This window comes from Astatotilapia calliptera, chromosome 14 (genome assembly GCF_900246225.1).
Source record: "Astatotilapia calliptera chromosome 14, fAstCal1.2, whole genome shotgun sequence".
Classification (NCBI taxonomy): domain Eukaryota; kingdom Metazoa; phylum Chordata; class Actinopteri; order Cichliformes; family Cichlidae; genus Astatotilapia; species Astatotilapia calliptera.
Genome location: NC_039315.1, coordinates 21,904,368 through 21,920,465, shown reverse-complemented (window position 1 = coordinate 21,920,465; position 16,098 = coordinate 21,904,368). Strand labels below are relative to the sequence as shown.

The following is a 16,098-nucleotide window of genomic DNA, read 5'->3' as shown; positions in this document are numbered from 1 at the left end:
GTTTTCAGTGGCAGAAACATTTCAAGTCACTTGGATAAGTGACTCGAAACTATCCAAGTGACTTGATAAGTCACTTATCAAGTCACTTGGATAAGTGACTCAAAATGTTTCTCCCACCGGATTTCCTTACCTGGATGATTGAGCATGCATCAAGACATTTTTCTCTAATGAGTATGTGTTGTTGTCAGCCTCCACAATATGGAATTCATGTGTTATTTCTGTGCATTCTCTTTAGGTGTCCTTATACAAAAATCACACAAAGAAGTCACAAAAGATATTTATGAGTGTAAGAACACCAATGTTGTTTCCAGTTAACACAGTATCAGATTTATTCACCCTAACTGTATGGATTATATTTTATATTATTATTTGTGAAATTATTGTCATATTTTTGCCTTTACACTGTAACTTTTCCTGATTGTCACTTAAGCTTTTTTTTTTTTTTTTACAACTGTTCGAATGTCTGGGCTTCATTGCCTCGTAATGTCATCCCTTGTATGTCATAACTTTGACAGCTCAGCGTTTTAAACATAGGATAAATGTTTGACAGTGTTTCCACAACATGAGATCATTTTATCATGCAATAAACTTTGCTGTGTACCTTTCATTTGAGTAAATTTGTCAAAAAAATCTGCGTGCATAACTAAAATCAGTGATCTTTGTGCCCACATGTGAAGAGTTGAGTGGACTTGTAATCACAAATATTATTACAAAACATTAAAAAAACAGATTTATTTGTGGAGCCACATCATAAAACAGAAACCTGAAAAGGTACAAAGATTTCTCAAGCTTTGATGAAGCATTTCACATTGTTCTGCAGGTCTAGGTGTTCTGGAAAACATCCAGATAAACATGGATTCCCATGTGTGTTGAACTGGAGATCTTATAATTGTCAAATTAATTACACATTTTTATATTGTCTTCATGCAGGCGGTGTGAGGGTCATGGCAGCAGCGTGGACAGTGAAAGCTGCTATGCTGATCTGACGCTTGACTTCCTCCCAGGCCTTTGCTGGGTCAGCTGAGTTCTGAATGTCAAATAAAGCATCATAGATCCCAGGGAAAGACTCCCCTGCATATTTATTGTGGCTGCTGGGAGCAAAAATCACATGCCTGAAAATAGAACAGATGAATTAAATGGAAGTGTATCGTTAGGGGAATGCACTCACTGGTATTTCAAGAGAAATACATGTGTGCTATTTTTGAAAAAAAGAAGTTCAAGAGTGGGAACAAGTAAAGAGGACAAGAGTCTTGACATCTACTGCCTCTCACAGTCAGCTGTGTTTTCAAATGTATAAATCTGAGAAGCAGTCATGCATACAGTTTAAAAGGATCAAAATAATATTTAAAATTTGTTTCAGGAGCCAAGAGTCTGAAGGACACTGTAGTTATCGTGTAATTATTAAAATATAATTATGAATGTTTATAAAAAGAGTGACAGCTGTCTGCATGAAAACATCACATGACAGAATTTATAAATACTTCTAAAAAATCTAGAAACTACTACACAGTATTTGTGCCATTTAGCATTTTCTTTTTACTGTTAAATGCACACATAGGATGACTAAACCAAGGTAAACTTGGCTAGTCTTGGGTTTAAAATATCACATTTAGAAAAGAGTGAAATTTTCTAATGTACAGCATAGATACAGAATATATTCAGTGACAAGGACCACAGACGAAGCAGTTTTAAAGATTATCTGTCTTGTGAGGTACCCAGTAGCACAAGTGTTTTATTGGAGACTCATATGACATAGGAGCCCATCCCAAAGTGTACTTTGAGACTGGATCGGTAAACCATAGAGCTGAGCTGCACTATGTTTAAATTCACAGAAATAGAGGGTGAAGTGGACATCCCAGAAAGCCCAATGAGATGCAATGACTGTTACACTTTTCTCATAATAGCTGTTTTCTCAATTTAATGCTTCGTAGTTTCACATGTTATGCCTTGTAAATGTAAACCAAAGAAATAAATCATTCTGTTCTAAGCAGCCACAGTAAGGTGGTGACAACACTAACAAGGCTGCTCAATCTTGAGAAGCTGCAATTTAAAAACGTTGCTACTGCATAGACTACTGCTTTGTGATGTATTAGTTTTAAGAAATCTTCTTTTGGCTGCTCCCTTTAGGGGTGACAACAGCAGATCATCTGCCTCCTTCTACCTCCATCTCTAGTATCCTCATCTGTCACACCACCTCACTGCATGTCCTCTTTCACTACATGCTTAAATCTTCCCCATCATTCCTCTCCTCCCCAGAGCATTGCCTCCACCTGCCCAGGTATTCTCAAAGAATAATACAATGCTACAGACATGTTTTGCAAAATTTGTGAAATTTAAAAAAAATGAATTAATCTAGATCAATCTTACTGCTCATAATAATGCTAACTCAGTCCATGCTGCTAACTAATGGGCAGTATACTGAGGTGTAGCTGTAAAACAATGCAAAAAAATAGAAAAATGTTTTTTGTGTGTTTGTGAGAAACTAACCTGTAGAAAGGTCTGCCAGGTAAGCCCAGAGGGTCTATAAAGGCTCTCTCCAAGTACATAAGCTGATCATTCATGATTCGTAGCTGAAGAGGACTGCACATACAAAAAAATACTATTACACCTCCATCTGAATTTCACTACATGTCAAGTCTCAAGACACATTTCAAGGACTGTATACAGTAGAAACATGCAGAAAAGTATAGTGAAGCTTTTGATTAAGACGCCTGAAATTTTTAACACGTTAAACACAATTCGTACTCCGCTTTGTTGAGAGTCTGAAGGCGCTCGTGGAAATCCCTGGCTGCAACAGTGAAGTTCTCGACTGCAGAAAAGAGGGAATCTAGAGAAAATAGATACAATTAAAAAGTGTGCACCACATATACTGTGACAGCACTTCTGCAATCTTTGAGTCATGACATTATTGTATTAACAGTGACCATAACTCACCAAATGACACCTTATACGTCTCCATTTCCACTAAGTTCTTCTGGGCCAGCTGTGCTATGCTCTGTGCATATTTCCTCAGTGAATCTGCATACTCATTAACATCCAGAGGGAGCAGCTGGGAGTCAGCCAACAGGAAGATGAGTGCACCTCTCACCTGGGCCACCGCCTGAAGCCTCTTAAACGAGGGGTCGTAGAACTTCTCCACGATCTCGAAGGTTTCATACACACTGTGATAGACTGGATAGCTACTGTAGCGCTCTGTTTTCTGAATAGACACATAAAATACTTCACCATGAGTCCATGCTTGCTCACAGTTACTTAACCTCTACAATAAAGACCCTTCAGTCACCTCTTATTCTCACTAAGATACTCCACCCTTTGGTAAAGCCAAACTTTCAATAACATCGATCTTGAATAAAACACAGTAGATTTACATTGTAGTAGAAAATAAAAATGCAAATATAAAGAACTCTGGATATACAAACGCTTACACTATGAATACAGCAAAAGCATATAGCCATATACACTCAAAAAAGTGAAATTTGGTGGTTATTGCATTTACAACACTCTAACATGTAATTTGAACACAATGAATTTATGTTTCTAAGGTGAACGTAATAAAATCATATAAGATCTACAAGAAATTTACCAACTTAGCGCCTCTTAAATTTATTCTTGTTGATATGACATGATAAAATCTAACAAGAGTGGTTAGCTGCCTTAAAGACTCGCGATATCACAAGATCACGTGAGATTCTAAACAACAAGAGGCAGGAAAGCACATGGTTTGCTTCACGGTCATCTTGGAAAGGTAAGAGTGAATCTATCTTCATCCATCTTGATGAAAATACTTTTTGCACAAAGGTATCATTAGTTTGTCGATTCTTTTCAGTTCTATTTATTCACATTTGTTTTTTTGTTTTTTAAAAAAAAAATCTGTTTGTTTATGCCATTCTAGCTAGCTAACACGTTAGTGCAAGAATATAGCACAATGTCATGCTAGCATGATAGCCTAATATGAAAGACTTAGCTACTCCAAATATAGATATTGTTTATAACTTAACCTCTGCACATAAGCTAGTTTGGCTCTACCACAGAGACTGTTGTGATAAATTTACATTTTACGTGTGGGTTGTTGAAATTTGTAAGTTTGTAAGTTGCAACTGATGGACAGTGGTTTATTTAACAATTTATGTGTTTTTAGTACACTGAGGAGGAAAGACAAAACATGAACAGATATGTTTTCCTGTTTTTTAATTTTTTTGAAATTTAATATTTTTCTACTTAATAAACTTGGAGACTTGCAGTTCCCTCCTGTAAAGATAATAAATGTTTAATCTTATCAGGTGGTGAAAGGTCTGGAGAGCTGGCAGGCCAGTTCATCAAATTCATGGTGAGCTAATATTTTTCTTAAAAATTATCACATTCCCATGTTAAAAATGTAATATATTCATTTGTAGGTGACATATAGTTTTGAGACCAAGAAAACATTGCATTCTGATTTTATGTACACATCATCTAAACTTTCTTGAATTGGGGGTATGGCATGATTAAATTAATACACAAATTACAAAACAATATTAAAATGACAGACTTGTCTAAAATGCATAAATACTATTTGAAAAGATTAAGACCGTAAAACAATAGCCTCTGTATTTCTCACAAATTCCTGGTAATTCAACTAAAAGCTCTTTAATCCCACTGCTAGGTCGTTGAGATGGATTTCCGTATATATTTGTTTTTTTCCCCCTCTGTGTATAAAGACTGATGCTGTTGAAATCAGAAGAGAATACATCGCCATAGGTCTTTGCGTGTACCTGAATGAAGATCCTGAGAAGCTGGTGAAGAATTACCTGGTATGTTAACTTGCCTGTATCCTTAACTAAGGAGATGATCAAAGATAAGCTTGAACTACATACAAAAAGTTTCAGGGGATGGGGTTTTCCTATAAATTACCGGTGGCTGTAAAAAATACCTTTTAAAATAGGAAAAGTAAGAGCTTTAAGTTTCTCACTGGATACTACACACACCATTCTTGAGTGTTTTATACTATCATTATTATAATATCATTATAATAACCTCATTCATACACACATTCATACAAGATTTTTATGTAACATTTACACTTCAATGGATGTATCAGGAGCAACTTGGGGTTCAGTATGTTACCCATTGATAGTTTTAGTATCAGATTAGAGAAGCCAGGGATTGAACCAGTAGACAACTTGCTCTACCTCCTGTGCCACAGTCACCCCTATCACAAGATTTTGAAAGACAGGACATTGTTGAGGTATTGAATGAACTTCTCATGAGTCAGGAAAAATATCGGGCAGTCATTTTTGATTACATTTACATTATTATAAGGCTTGAATGAATAAAGCTTTTAGGTATTTTACATTAATGTAAAACAGATATTTACTTTTAAAACTGTTTGCAATGGACATTAGTGAGAAATCATTATCTTTTTTTTGTTTGTTTTATTGTCACAGGAAGTTGATAAAAAGCATCGCCACTGCCATAGCAGAGACAGTCTTTGGAATCTGTGTCATTCGGTCAGAGGGTGCGGAGCCTGGCGATGACCCTCAGGATGTTGTGATTGTTCTAGAGGGGGTGGAAGTGATGGGTGAGTTGGGCAATGTAGTTTTTGCAGTGACAATGTTGCTTGGTCTGGTCTATTCACTGAACCTGAGCTACCCTCTGGAACTCAGGTACACCTTTGAGGTCCTGCAGAAGATTCTTATGGAATTAGATGCACACGAACTATCCAACAGCACACAAAGTACAGGTTCTCAAAACACTATTTTCTCGTTGAGAAATGTTCCCATTACAACAGCTACACCATGTATCTGGACCATGAACCTAAAATAATTGCAGATATTTTCTTTTTTGAAAGTGCATCTGTTGACCTTCAAAGTAGTTGTATTGGTCATCGAAAAATCACCTGCTTCAGCCATTCATTGTTGTTAAAAAATTGTTTTAACAGGTTAACTTTCCACTTTGTCCACTACTTTTTTTCTGTTATGTAACTTGTACTTGCATTTCATGTATTCTTTATACATTATGTGAAATTTGCTATAAATTCAATAAATTGGAGAAAACAAAAAGATGTGTATGACAAATTTTTATTTACCTTTTAGATGTAATAGTGAAATGTATGTTAACCAGACTCTAGACTTTGTTAAATGCTCCAAAAAATTACTCTTTAAATTAACTTAAAATAATCATGGAAAGAATTTCCACGTGATTAAATTGCTTTCTATTAGCATTAAAGACTTGTGTTGGAATAACTTAATTTGTATGAGTTGGTTCAACTCAATTAACTTAAGCTGGGACCAAATTTAGTAAATTAGTTGGAGAAAACCTACTGAATTGAGTTGGAACAAAACTCTTTAAGTTGGATCAACACTATTAAAATATATTGGATCAAAATGCAGTAAATACGTTGATTCATCAATCTTTAATTAAGTTGATCCAACTTGAGTGCATTAAGTTGGAGTAACAGAATTGCATAATGCTAAAATAAAGCAATTTAATCACGTGGAAATTCTTTCCATGATTTTTTTATGTTCATTTAAAGAGTTATTTTTTTGAGTGTACCTTAATTGTGGTAAAAACAAATAACTATATGGATAAATGTGGGAGTGCAGCATGTCTCACCGTGTTCTTGGTGTATCGAGCTCTGCCTGAAGCAATTCCCAGACGGATAAAATAGGCCTCGAAATCACTGCCTGACCCAAGTTTACTGATCCTACGAAACACCAGGATTGAGCCATATAAATGAAAAATGAGTGAGACGCCTCATATTCAAAATTTAACTTAACCTCCTAAGACCCAAACTCTTCCATGGCATGCATTTTTTTTTTTAATTTGGGCATATTGGGACCCAATGTATGTAAAAACAAAGAATCAGCAGATTTTTTTAACCTGATTTTTGTTTCTAAGAAAAATGAGAGCCACAAATGAGGATATTTGTTTTAAATTTTGATAAAACAGAAGCAGCATAATGTCCTCGTAAATGGATATCAGGCCCTTGTACTGCAAAATTTAGTATTTTGGTCTAGACAACCAAAAATGTGATGTCCACATATGTGGTCCTAGGAGGTTAAAGCTAACTTACAAACACTAAAAGACTAGACTGAATAGATACGGCTTTTAAGTAGAATGCATATGCACTCGTTGGACATTTTATAAGCTACACTTTGCAAAGTACTCAGTTTGACCTTCTGTCTTCAGAAAAAGTTGCTTTCTAACATGGAGTGTTATCTTTCTGGAATCAACCGTCAGAATCCCTTTTTTTATTAGCATGATCAGAAACAATACTCAGGTAGACTGTGGTGTTTAAACGATGCTCTGTTGGTACTGAAGAGCCCAAAGCGAAAAATAATGTCCCCCACATAATTACATCATCACCAGCCTGAAATGTTCACAAAAGGCCAAATCAAGCCATGATTTCATGTTTTTAATACCAACTTCTGACCCTACCATCCATCCAAACAGCTAAATTTAGACTCATCTGACCAGCAAACATTCTTCCAATCTTCTACTGTCCAGTTTTGGTGACCCCATGTTGTTAGCTAACATGACTCACATCTGGTGTGGTCTTCTGCTGCCGTAGACCATCTTCTTTATTAAGAATTCATTTATTGTGAATCTTGTGCATACCTTGGTTGTAAAAAATGGTGCTCTGAGTAACTGTAGCCTTCCTGTCAGCTGGAAGCAGTCATTCGCCTCTGATCCCTGCAATCAACAAGGCACTTTCTCCCAGAGAACTGCTGCCCAGTACATATTTTCTCTTTTTGGGACCATCCTCTGTAAACCCTAGAGATGGTTGTGTGGGAAAATCCCAGTATATCAGCAGTTTCTGAAATACTCAGACCAGCCCATCTGACACCAACAAACGCACCACATTCAAAGTTACTTAAGCTTTGGAAGGTTGTCTACATGCCTAAATGCATTTATTTGCTATACCTGTTCTGGCCGGTTAGTGCGTCTTACACAATGTGCCCAAATGGCAACATTTTTTACTGTTGCTTATTAATAATAATGCTTATTATCCTATTTTGTCTAACTTTGTAGCTTTCTACCTGGGTGCATCACGGTCATTTGTCCAGTTGTCCCTCTTATGCCAGCTCTTATACAGAGATACTCCCTCTTCTCCTTCTTCTGGACTGGGTATCTGCTCCAAAACATGAAAACAGATGACCTCAGGGTCGACAGAAGAAGATGCTTGGACAAGCATCATATACTCAGATCTGTGGTAGTTTAAATCTGTCCACCTGCTTCGTGATGTCATACACCAAAGTATGCAGTGATGGAGTGCAGTCAACCCTCAGAGTGTACATACCTGAAGTTTAAAAAGACATTTACACATACAAATAAAACCAGAAACAACCTGGCACTAAGTCATTTTTTCAACAGAAAAGCATTCTCACCCTCTATTGCAGAGTCTGCATTGATGTAGGCCACAGCTCTCTCCTGCAGAAGCCTGGCATTATCCTGACGAGAAGGGTGAAGTGAGATAATTCTGTGTGTTTTAAATATAGTGTATGTACATTTGCATATACGGTACCTCTGCCCATTCTGTAGATCCCAGCAGTCCAAACTCCTCTGCATCCCAGCTGGCAAATATTATAGTCCTCCTTGGCCTCCAGCCTACACACACAAACAGATGTCAATGAATCCTGAGTATTAATACAGTAATTATTTCATTCACTCACTGGGAAAGTCATACCTGTACTTAGCAGCCTGCCAGCACTCCTGACAGTTTCATGGACCACTGCTGCGCCAGACATGGGATCGATTCCTCCAAACACCCAGGCATCGCGGTGCCCTCCGAGAATCACATACCTGTCTACACAAACCCACCAACAGCACATGTAGCAAGAGATGTTAAATAAAAAAGACACTAAGTCACTGTTTTAATGTCTCTGAACAGACAAGCAAAAGTCAAGCTGTATTTTCATTCCTATATATCGTACTGTATGCAGACATCGAATTTGTTTGTGTATCCACGCTGCGGTCTGCACGTCAATGCTAATTGTGTGATGCAGAATGAAGGGTTTCTGGTACCTGGCTCCTGAGCTCCTCTAATCTTTCCAATGACGTTGTAGATTCTGGTTACCTGGTTGTTAGTGTGGATGTTCATACGCACCTTCCTGAGAGAGGCAGATTGAGGAATGAGTGATACATGCAAAGGTATTAAGACACAAACAGACCAAAATAATTTAACAGGAAATTACTGGTGCAAAAACCTGGGGATCATGCCTGGGGTATAAGTTTCAACACACACAAAATGCTATTATTTAAGTTTGTTTTATAATGAATGGCCTCAGAACAACTTTAAACTGCAGCTCAAAATTTAGGTCTGCTAGGAACAGCTGATTTGATTTGTTGTGTGCATTTAGTTATGTCTCTCACACACAGGCGGTACAAAGGCCTCCATTGTATTTCAGTTGGCTTGATGCCACTGGGTCACAGAATGTGAACAAGAGCAACAAAAAGAAGAGACAAACACTAAAAACAGACTGGAGACTGGACTGAAGTGGCAGAGGAAGAACAGCCAGCGGGAGAGGAAAGGGGTTTAGTATGAAAATGTGAAGGATTTAAGCTTTAGACAAGAACTTACTGGCTCTTAAATTCATCTGTAAAGCCTGGACCAATCCTATAGGAGACGTTCAGAGCTCCCTTCCAATTGTTGGGTGGAATCTCTCCTCCCATGTTACTGTAACATGAAAAATTATTTACAAATTCACTAGCAATGTCATCCAGGGGCCTCCAGTGAAATGTATCATTTGCTACCTTAAACTCCAGATGGAAGTGAAAGTGAAAACAATGCTCTAATAAATTGGTCATTATTACCAAGTGTTTGAAATGGAAAAAAAAAAATTCATACTTCAGAAGACGAAAAGCGTCGTGGAAGCCAATTGGATGCACAGGGATTTTGGGAAGTCCTACTCCATCCTCTGGGCTGAATCTGTAGGTGTATTCTGCAGGAGAGGAAACTATGTTGTTAGGTAAACTCTATGTAGAATAGTGGTCAGAAGTTTACTTATAGTCTTCATGGGCATAAATATTATGGTAATTTGGGGCTTTGAATGATTTCTTTGAACTGTTAACAAAAAAGAACTATGTGCACAAGTTTTAAAATATCTTGGATTTTTCTAATCTAATCTAATCATAAACTCAAATTATACACATAGGGTCAAAAGTATATATACTGTACATCCCCACTAATATTTGGTTAAATGTTTCTTAGCAAGTTGTTCCTCAACCAGATGCGTTTGGTGGCCATCAACAACTTTCTGGTGTAATTCTGGCTCGATATTGGTTGATTTCTTGGCACAGACTCTGCCTTTAAGCATAGCCCATACAAGAAAAACAACAAATTTAACTGAACTTGATCAGTTCTGATAAGAGAGTGGTCAATTATCCAGTCATAAATATGGCAGAAACTTGTTGATGGCTACCAAAAGTTTCTAGTTAGGGTCCAACTTACGCAACAGTTAATATATTAAATACTTCTGACCCTGTACGTGAAAGTTTGAGTAACTGTGTGAATTAGAGAAAAATTCAAGATCACTTAAAACTTGTATACCTAATTCTTCTTCTTTAAAGTCATTAAAGGTGCTTCAAAGAAATCATTAAAAGCCCCAAATTACTATGACATCCATGCTCATGATGAGAGTACAGACTCTAGCGCATGGCAGCGCCCACCTTTAGCAGGGTACCCTGGTGTGAGCGGGTCTCCTGCTCCATTCAGGTTGAGAACATTTCCTCTCTGAACTCCTCTGCCAGGTAGGTTCCAGCCGTCGGGGTAGGGCTGCAAGTAAACAAATTCTAAAATGCTAATTCTTACATTTTTGTCCTGACGTGCCAGTGGTCAGACTGTGATTTCAAGAAAAGGTTAATCACAAATTAATTGCAGTTGTTTGTAGATATTGTCACTGCATCGTGGCTTTTTAAAATTCCCACCTGGATTCCATCAGCCCAGTAATCTGCTGGGTCTGAGAACATAATGATCCCTTTTGCTCCGGCTAACACGGCGTTCTTCACCTGGCAGACAGACAGGGTGAGAGGCAGAGAGGGAGCTGTGGGTTATTTTGAAGAAAAAGTGTCATGTTTCTTCTCAACCAGTCATCACATAATCAGATGACTGATGTGACGCTGACAGAGTGCATTAATCGCTTAAAGATGAATGAAAATTTAAACATTTTTGGCATATTTTGAAATTTACCAGGAAAACACTTTTCTTACCTTATTGCCTCTGAATATTTTTCCATATCTGACAATGACAATCTTCCCTGTCACATTGATGCCCATCTCCCTTTGTAACTGAGAAAAGTCTTCTGTGCGACCATAGTTGACATACACCAGGTCCCCCTGAAGAGAAACAAAGGAGAAGCAAAGGCCTCGGGTGCCTGTTTTAATATTATAATTGTTCGTGTGTACACATGTTTGTTTACCTCAGGCTGTCCTTTGGCAGAAAAAGCACTGTATGGAGGTACGATGTTGGAAATATCTTCATAACCCTGTGGAACCGGCTCAGCCAAGGAAGTGTTAAAAACCTGAGAGAGTAAAGACAGACGAGGCTGAACTAAACTGGATTAGAACAGCTGAGGAAACTCTTTCCTCGCTTCCATCAGAAGCTGGTCAGCTGTGAACTCAGCTTTGATCTTGTCAAAAAGTAAAAACACACGACAATGGTTGTCTGGACTAGATTGCAAAGCATCTAAAAAAGAGCAGAGTTAACCAACACAGAAGCAGAAGCCTCCCTTTGATGTAAACCATAAGCAAATACACCAACAGCAGAAAATAAAGGATGACAGTATAAACTGGACGCTTTTGGGTCCTTATGTATATAGAGCACAGGACCACACGACTCCTGCTTGTTATGGTGTGAAGCACCTCTGTCGTACAAGCTCAATCTGACTTCCTGAAATAATTTCCAGGCTTCAGACATTTAGCTGCTCTGATTGCTTTTAAACTCCTTAATGCATCCAAACCAGCTGATATACAACAGTGCACCAATACTGTTTTTCTGTGTTGTATCATTATCAGACACTCACAGAGGTTTATCGCACACCGAGACCTTAAAAGGACCTTGGACTCAAACAAGTAAGTCTTGCATTTCTGTGGTGAAGACTATCAGAAGGGTGGGGGAGGAGAGGAGAGGGGGGTTGAAGTAATATGTTACTGTGTGTCTTTTCTACATGCAGTCAGCAACTTTGTTACCTCTCCAGATACAGTGAGAAGTAGTAAGAGGTCTGAACGTTCAAATGCATGGGAAAATCACAAGAGGCTTTTTATTCTTGAGGTGGTGAAATGGATTAGTGTCACTAAATGTGTCCCACTGTGTGAAGTACAAATGAATCCAAAGTGGTTCCACTATCTGAACACAAGACATGAAAATGGTTGTTTTACAGACTATGAAATGAAATGACTATGACTTCCATCCTAATGCTATAAAAACAGAAATATTGCACCAGACACAAGTAGAGGTTTGGGGAGGTATGCATCATATAGAAAGGTTGCACAACAATTTGCATGCTGTCTTTTTGAATCAATGTTGCATCAACATGCACTTTCAGTACACATTTTTCCAGCACACTGTACCTCATTGCCAAGGTGATCAACAATTGAGATGTAATTTGGTTGTGACTCATTGGGATAGGACAAGAGGACATCATATGGCACCATCTCCACTGAGTCTATTCCAAACATCTGCCACTCTTTCATGATCTGCTCCGCATACTTCAGGTTCTGCTCTGTGCCTGCCAGGTGAGGGAGTTGTGTAAATTTCCTGTGGAGAGGATGCTGATGGTTACAGTGGCACTGTTATGTGAAGAATAGCACCTTGAACTGAATACATAAAAAATAAATGTAAAGAAAATTATTACATGCATTCAAGGCTGATACATGATTTCACTTGAACGCAACATGATGCACATGCCCAGATGTTTTCACTCAACTGAAACAGTTCATGTTGCTATAGTTCACCTTCAGGTTCTTTGGATCAAAACTAGACTTCACAATAAAAAACTAAGTATTTAGTATCCAGCATGATTTCAGTACACTTTGCTGGAGTCCTCAGAGGTCTCAACAAACCACCTGGCACACCATGTTAGATTTGGGTGAGTCAGTGGGATGTCAGCGCCATGACTAGCACTGCTGTGTGACTACAAACATTGGAGCAGAGGGGGTCAAAAAGTCAACAGAGACCACTGCAAAACAGATTTACACAACAGATTTAGTATACTGGTGATCACTTTTTACCTGAGATGTTCTCTGATCTTATCTGCCTTCATTTCCTCCAAAAAATCCTTCAGGTAATGGCTGGAATCCGTGTGGTTTTGTGTGTTTGAAGGCTTTGCAAACCAGCCTACACATAGACAAATAGAGCACAAACAAGCATTGAGTGAGTTGTAACGGCATCACTTCTCTTAAGAAGCGAATTGTTACCACACACACTGTTATGTGTTTAAAATTGTTAGTTTAAAGAGGAAATAGAAGGCTATAGATGGACTATACTGGTTGTATTGGTGCTTGACAAAAGGTTGCCAATGTTATATTGTAAGGTTCGTTGGGTTTATGGAGTGAGTGTTAACCTGCTGTGAGCACAAAGACGTGAAATCTGTCAGTATGGTGACACTCAAGCTCTTCAAACTGTGCCATCACGAAGGGCACTAAGTACTTTAACAGTTCACATTAATCATTTTAGACAAATTCACAAAAACAAAACAAAAAAAAGCTTTATCTCCTTAAGCAGTGTATTTATTTAAGTCATTTAATTAACTCTCTCTGGTTTCTTCATTAATACCAGGACAGCTATGCTGTTGTTCCCCCAATAGCATTAGAGACTTCATTAAAAAGGAACAGAAAAGCACGCAGGCAATATCAATCAGTATACAGATAAAGCTAGGGTTGGCTTTACGAGCTTACCTATGCAGAAGCCCAGCACGAACAAAACTGTCACAATCACAATCCACTTGATCCACCGAATCCACCTGCTCTCTTTCCTCATTTTAAAACGGCACGGCTCCAACTTTTCCACACACGGACACAACTGACTCCACAGGGCACGCTTGCAGAGATAGCGATAGAGAGTAATTTGTTTGAGAAGTGCACAGCGGGGGAATGGCAGAGTGAGGTGGAGTGTGATACACAGAGAGGGAGGGAGTGTGGTGGCTGACTGAAAGAGGCGGTGAGTGAAAACTTGGACAGGAATGCAAAGAAGAAACTAGTCATTAATGCTTGGCTTTGCCTGTGAGCTGATTGCTGTGCCGTGCACCTTGGCTGTTCCAGTGCTGACTCAGTTATTACTCAGTATAAAACAAGATAGCCACTCTGGATACTGTTTTCCTAGTGGGGGGTGGGGGTTAATGACACTAGTGGAGAAAAAAAGCAGAGGTTGGCTGAGTGAAAATGGAATAGCAGATACTAAATCACTTTCGGTCATGGGGGAAATTTGTAGGGCACTGAACACTTCTAGTCAGCAGACACTGATCCAGCTGAACAAACTTTAGCCCAGCATGCTCTTTCTGAACTCTCTCATAACCTCCATCAAAGTACCAAACCTGGAAATGTCTGATATTGGCCTTTTTAATAATAAAAATGTAATTAATCTCAAATAAAAGAAATAAAATGCACATTTCACCAGCTACAGAGGCTTTTATTTAGAAAGGAGGGATCTAACAAATCAGGTTAGTGAAACCCATTTCTGTCACACAATCAAAGGTATGATAGCTTTAATCCCTTTTCTACACATTGCTGAAATGTGAGCCGAGCTCCTACAGAGGGAAGCAGGTTATTAAGCACAAGTTTATTTACTTTAAGATCCATATCAGCTAAAATTTCATGATTTCCTATTAGACCACTGTCTGTTGCTATTGATAGTCATGCATGTTTTCCCACAGCAAAGACTTGCATGCTCTGCTCTGCTTGACCCCTCCTGGCTCTGTGAACAGCTGTGTGGTGTATAGGATAGCTCTTTCATGCAGTCGGCTGAAGCGTGAAGTGGGGAGGAGGCTCTCTGCCCTCAGGAATGTGAGGAGTTCACAAACCACAACAGTGACTCCTCAACAAGCTGTTTATCTGGGAATCAAATTTAATTATCGGCATTTAGATGTTGATTTTTTTTTTTTTATTTAACTTGTTGTTCAGGTATAATTAATAAACTGTAAGTAAGAAAGTTTTATTTGTATAACACATTTCAAGAAAAACATCACAAAGGGCTTCACAACAAAATGCTGAAAAACTGAAAAACAAAAAGTCAAAAAAAAAATGAGTTTTTATCTGTTTTTGAAAGCGTTCATCAAACCCAAAGATCCCCAAGCTCAGAAGGAGTTTCAGAGTCTTGGAGCAACTGTTGCAAAAGCACTGTCTGCTTTAGTTTTCAGCCTTGGATGATACACAAGGACCTGATCACATGACCTCAGAGACCTCTGGGGACCTATGGGTGTAAATGTTCTCTGATGTATGCTGGTGTTTGTCCATGCAGAGATCTAAAGGTCATAATCACAATAACATGGACTCTCACATGCATCTCCCCAAACAGCAATTCTTAGTTTGTTAGCAAAAATTCAAATCAAACATCTAATATCTCTCACAGTGATTATACAGTTATAATTTTAGCAATAATTTCTCTGTGGTCAACTGTCCTTTGGTGTTGGATCAGGAAGGCCATCCGGTGCCAAATCAAACATGCAGAGCTACCCCCTGTTACCCCTCGTGAAGAAGAGGGAGCAGCCGGAAGTAGCTTCATCTCAGTGGTTTCTTATTGCATAAACAGCACATTAATAAGTTAATACGTTAATAAGTCAGTGTTAATAATTTCTTGGTAATATAAAAGTTATTATTATAGTTCCACTACATGGCTCTTTGTGTGTGCTAAAGCGTAAAATCTATAACTATTTGGGTGGCTGTAGCTCAGGTGGTAGAGCAGGTCATCTACTGATCGGAAGGTTGGTGGTTCAATTCCCGGCTTCCCCTAGTCTGCATGCCAAATATCCTTGGGCAAGATACTAACCCGAAATTGCTCTCCGATGCATTCATCGGAGTGTGAATGTCAGTTGTGAATGGGTGAATGCACAAGTTGTGTAAAGTGCTTTGAGTGCTCAGAAGAGTGGAAAAGCGCTATATAAGAACCAGTCCATTTTTCAATTAATT

General features: G+C 38.4%; 1 protein-coding gene and 1 long non-coding RNA gene across 2 annotated transcripts; one reads left to right on the top strand and one right to left on the bottom strand.

Annotated features, from left to right (window-relative positions):
- Positions 1-424: 424 nt before the first annotated feature.
- On the bottom strand, positions 425-14,180 carry naalad2 (N-acetylated alpha-linked acidic dipeptidase 2). Its single transcript, XM_026193072.1, has 20 exons — positions 13,873-14,180; positions 13,207-13,312; positions 12,547-12,733; positions 11,397-11,498; positions 11,188-11,313; positions 10,906-10,986; positions 10,648-10,753; positions 9,827-9,920; positions 9,560-9,655; positions 9,004-9,089; positions 8,666-8,785; positions 8,504-8,586; positions 8,367-8,430; positions 8,211-8,278; positions 8,019-8,110; positions 6,592-6,682; positions 2,935-3,199; positions 2,746-2,827; positions 2,488-2,580; positions 425-1,112 (listed from the first exon to the last, which is right to left on the bottom strand). The coding sequence occupies exons 1-20, from the start codon at positions 13,952-13,954 to the stop codon at positions 923-925; spliced, it is 2,214 nt and encodes a 737-aa protein (XP_026048857.1). The 5' UTR covers positions 13,955-14,180; the 3' UTR covers positions 425-922.
- LOC113036660 (uncharacterized) lies at positions 3,207-6,511 on the top strand. The gene is made up of 3 exons (XR_003274473.1): positions 3,207-3,745; positions 4,281-4,327; positions 4,698-6,511. It is a non-coding gene; the product is annotated as an uncharacterized LOC113036660 (long non-coding RNA).
- Positions 14,181-16,098: the final 1,918 nt, after the last annotated feature.

What these genes read in the sequence shown, in the direction of transcription:
- naalad2 (XM_026193072.1), bottom strand. Translation starts at nt 13,954, where the DNA reads ATGAGGAAAGAGAGCAGGTGGATTCGGTGGATCAAGTGGATTGTGATT. An exon ending in CTGCCAAAGGACAGCCTGAG is followed by an intron (nt 11,314 to 11,396) that starts GTAAACAAACAT and finishes GTTTCTCTTCAG; the next exon opens with GGGGACCTGGTGTATGTCAA. An exon ending in AATGACCGTGATGCACCCAG is followed by an intron (nt 6,683 to 8,018) that starts GTAGAAAGCTAC and finishes GGTGTTTCGTAG; the next exon opens with GATCAGTAAACTTGGGTCAG.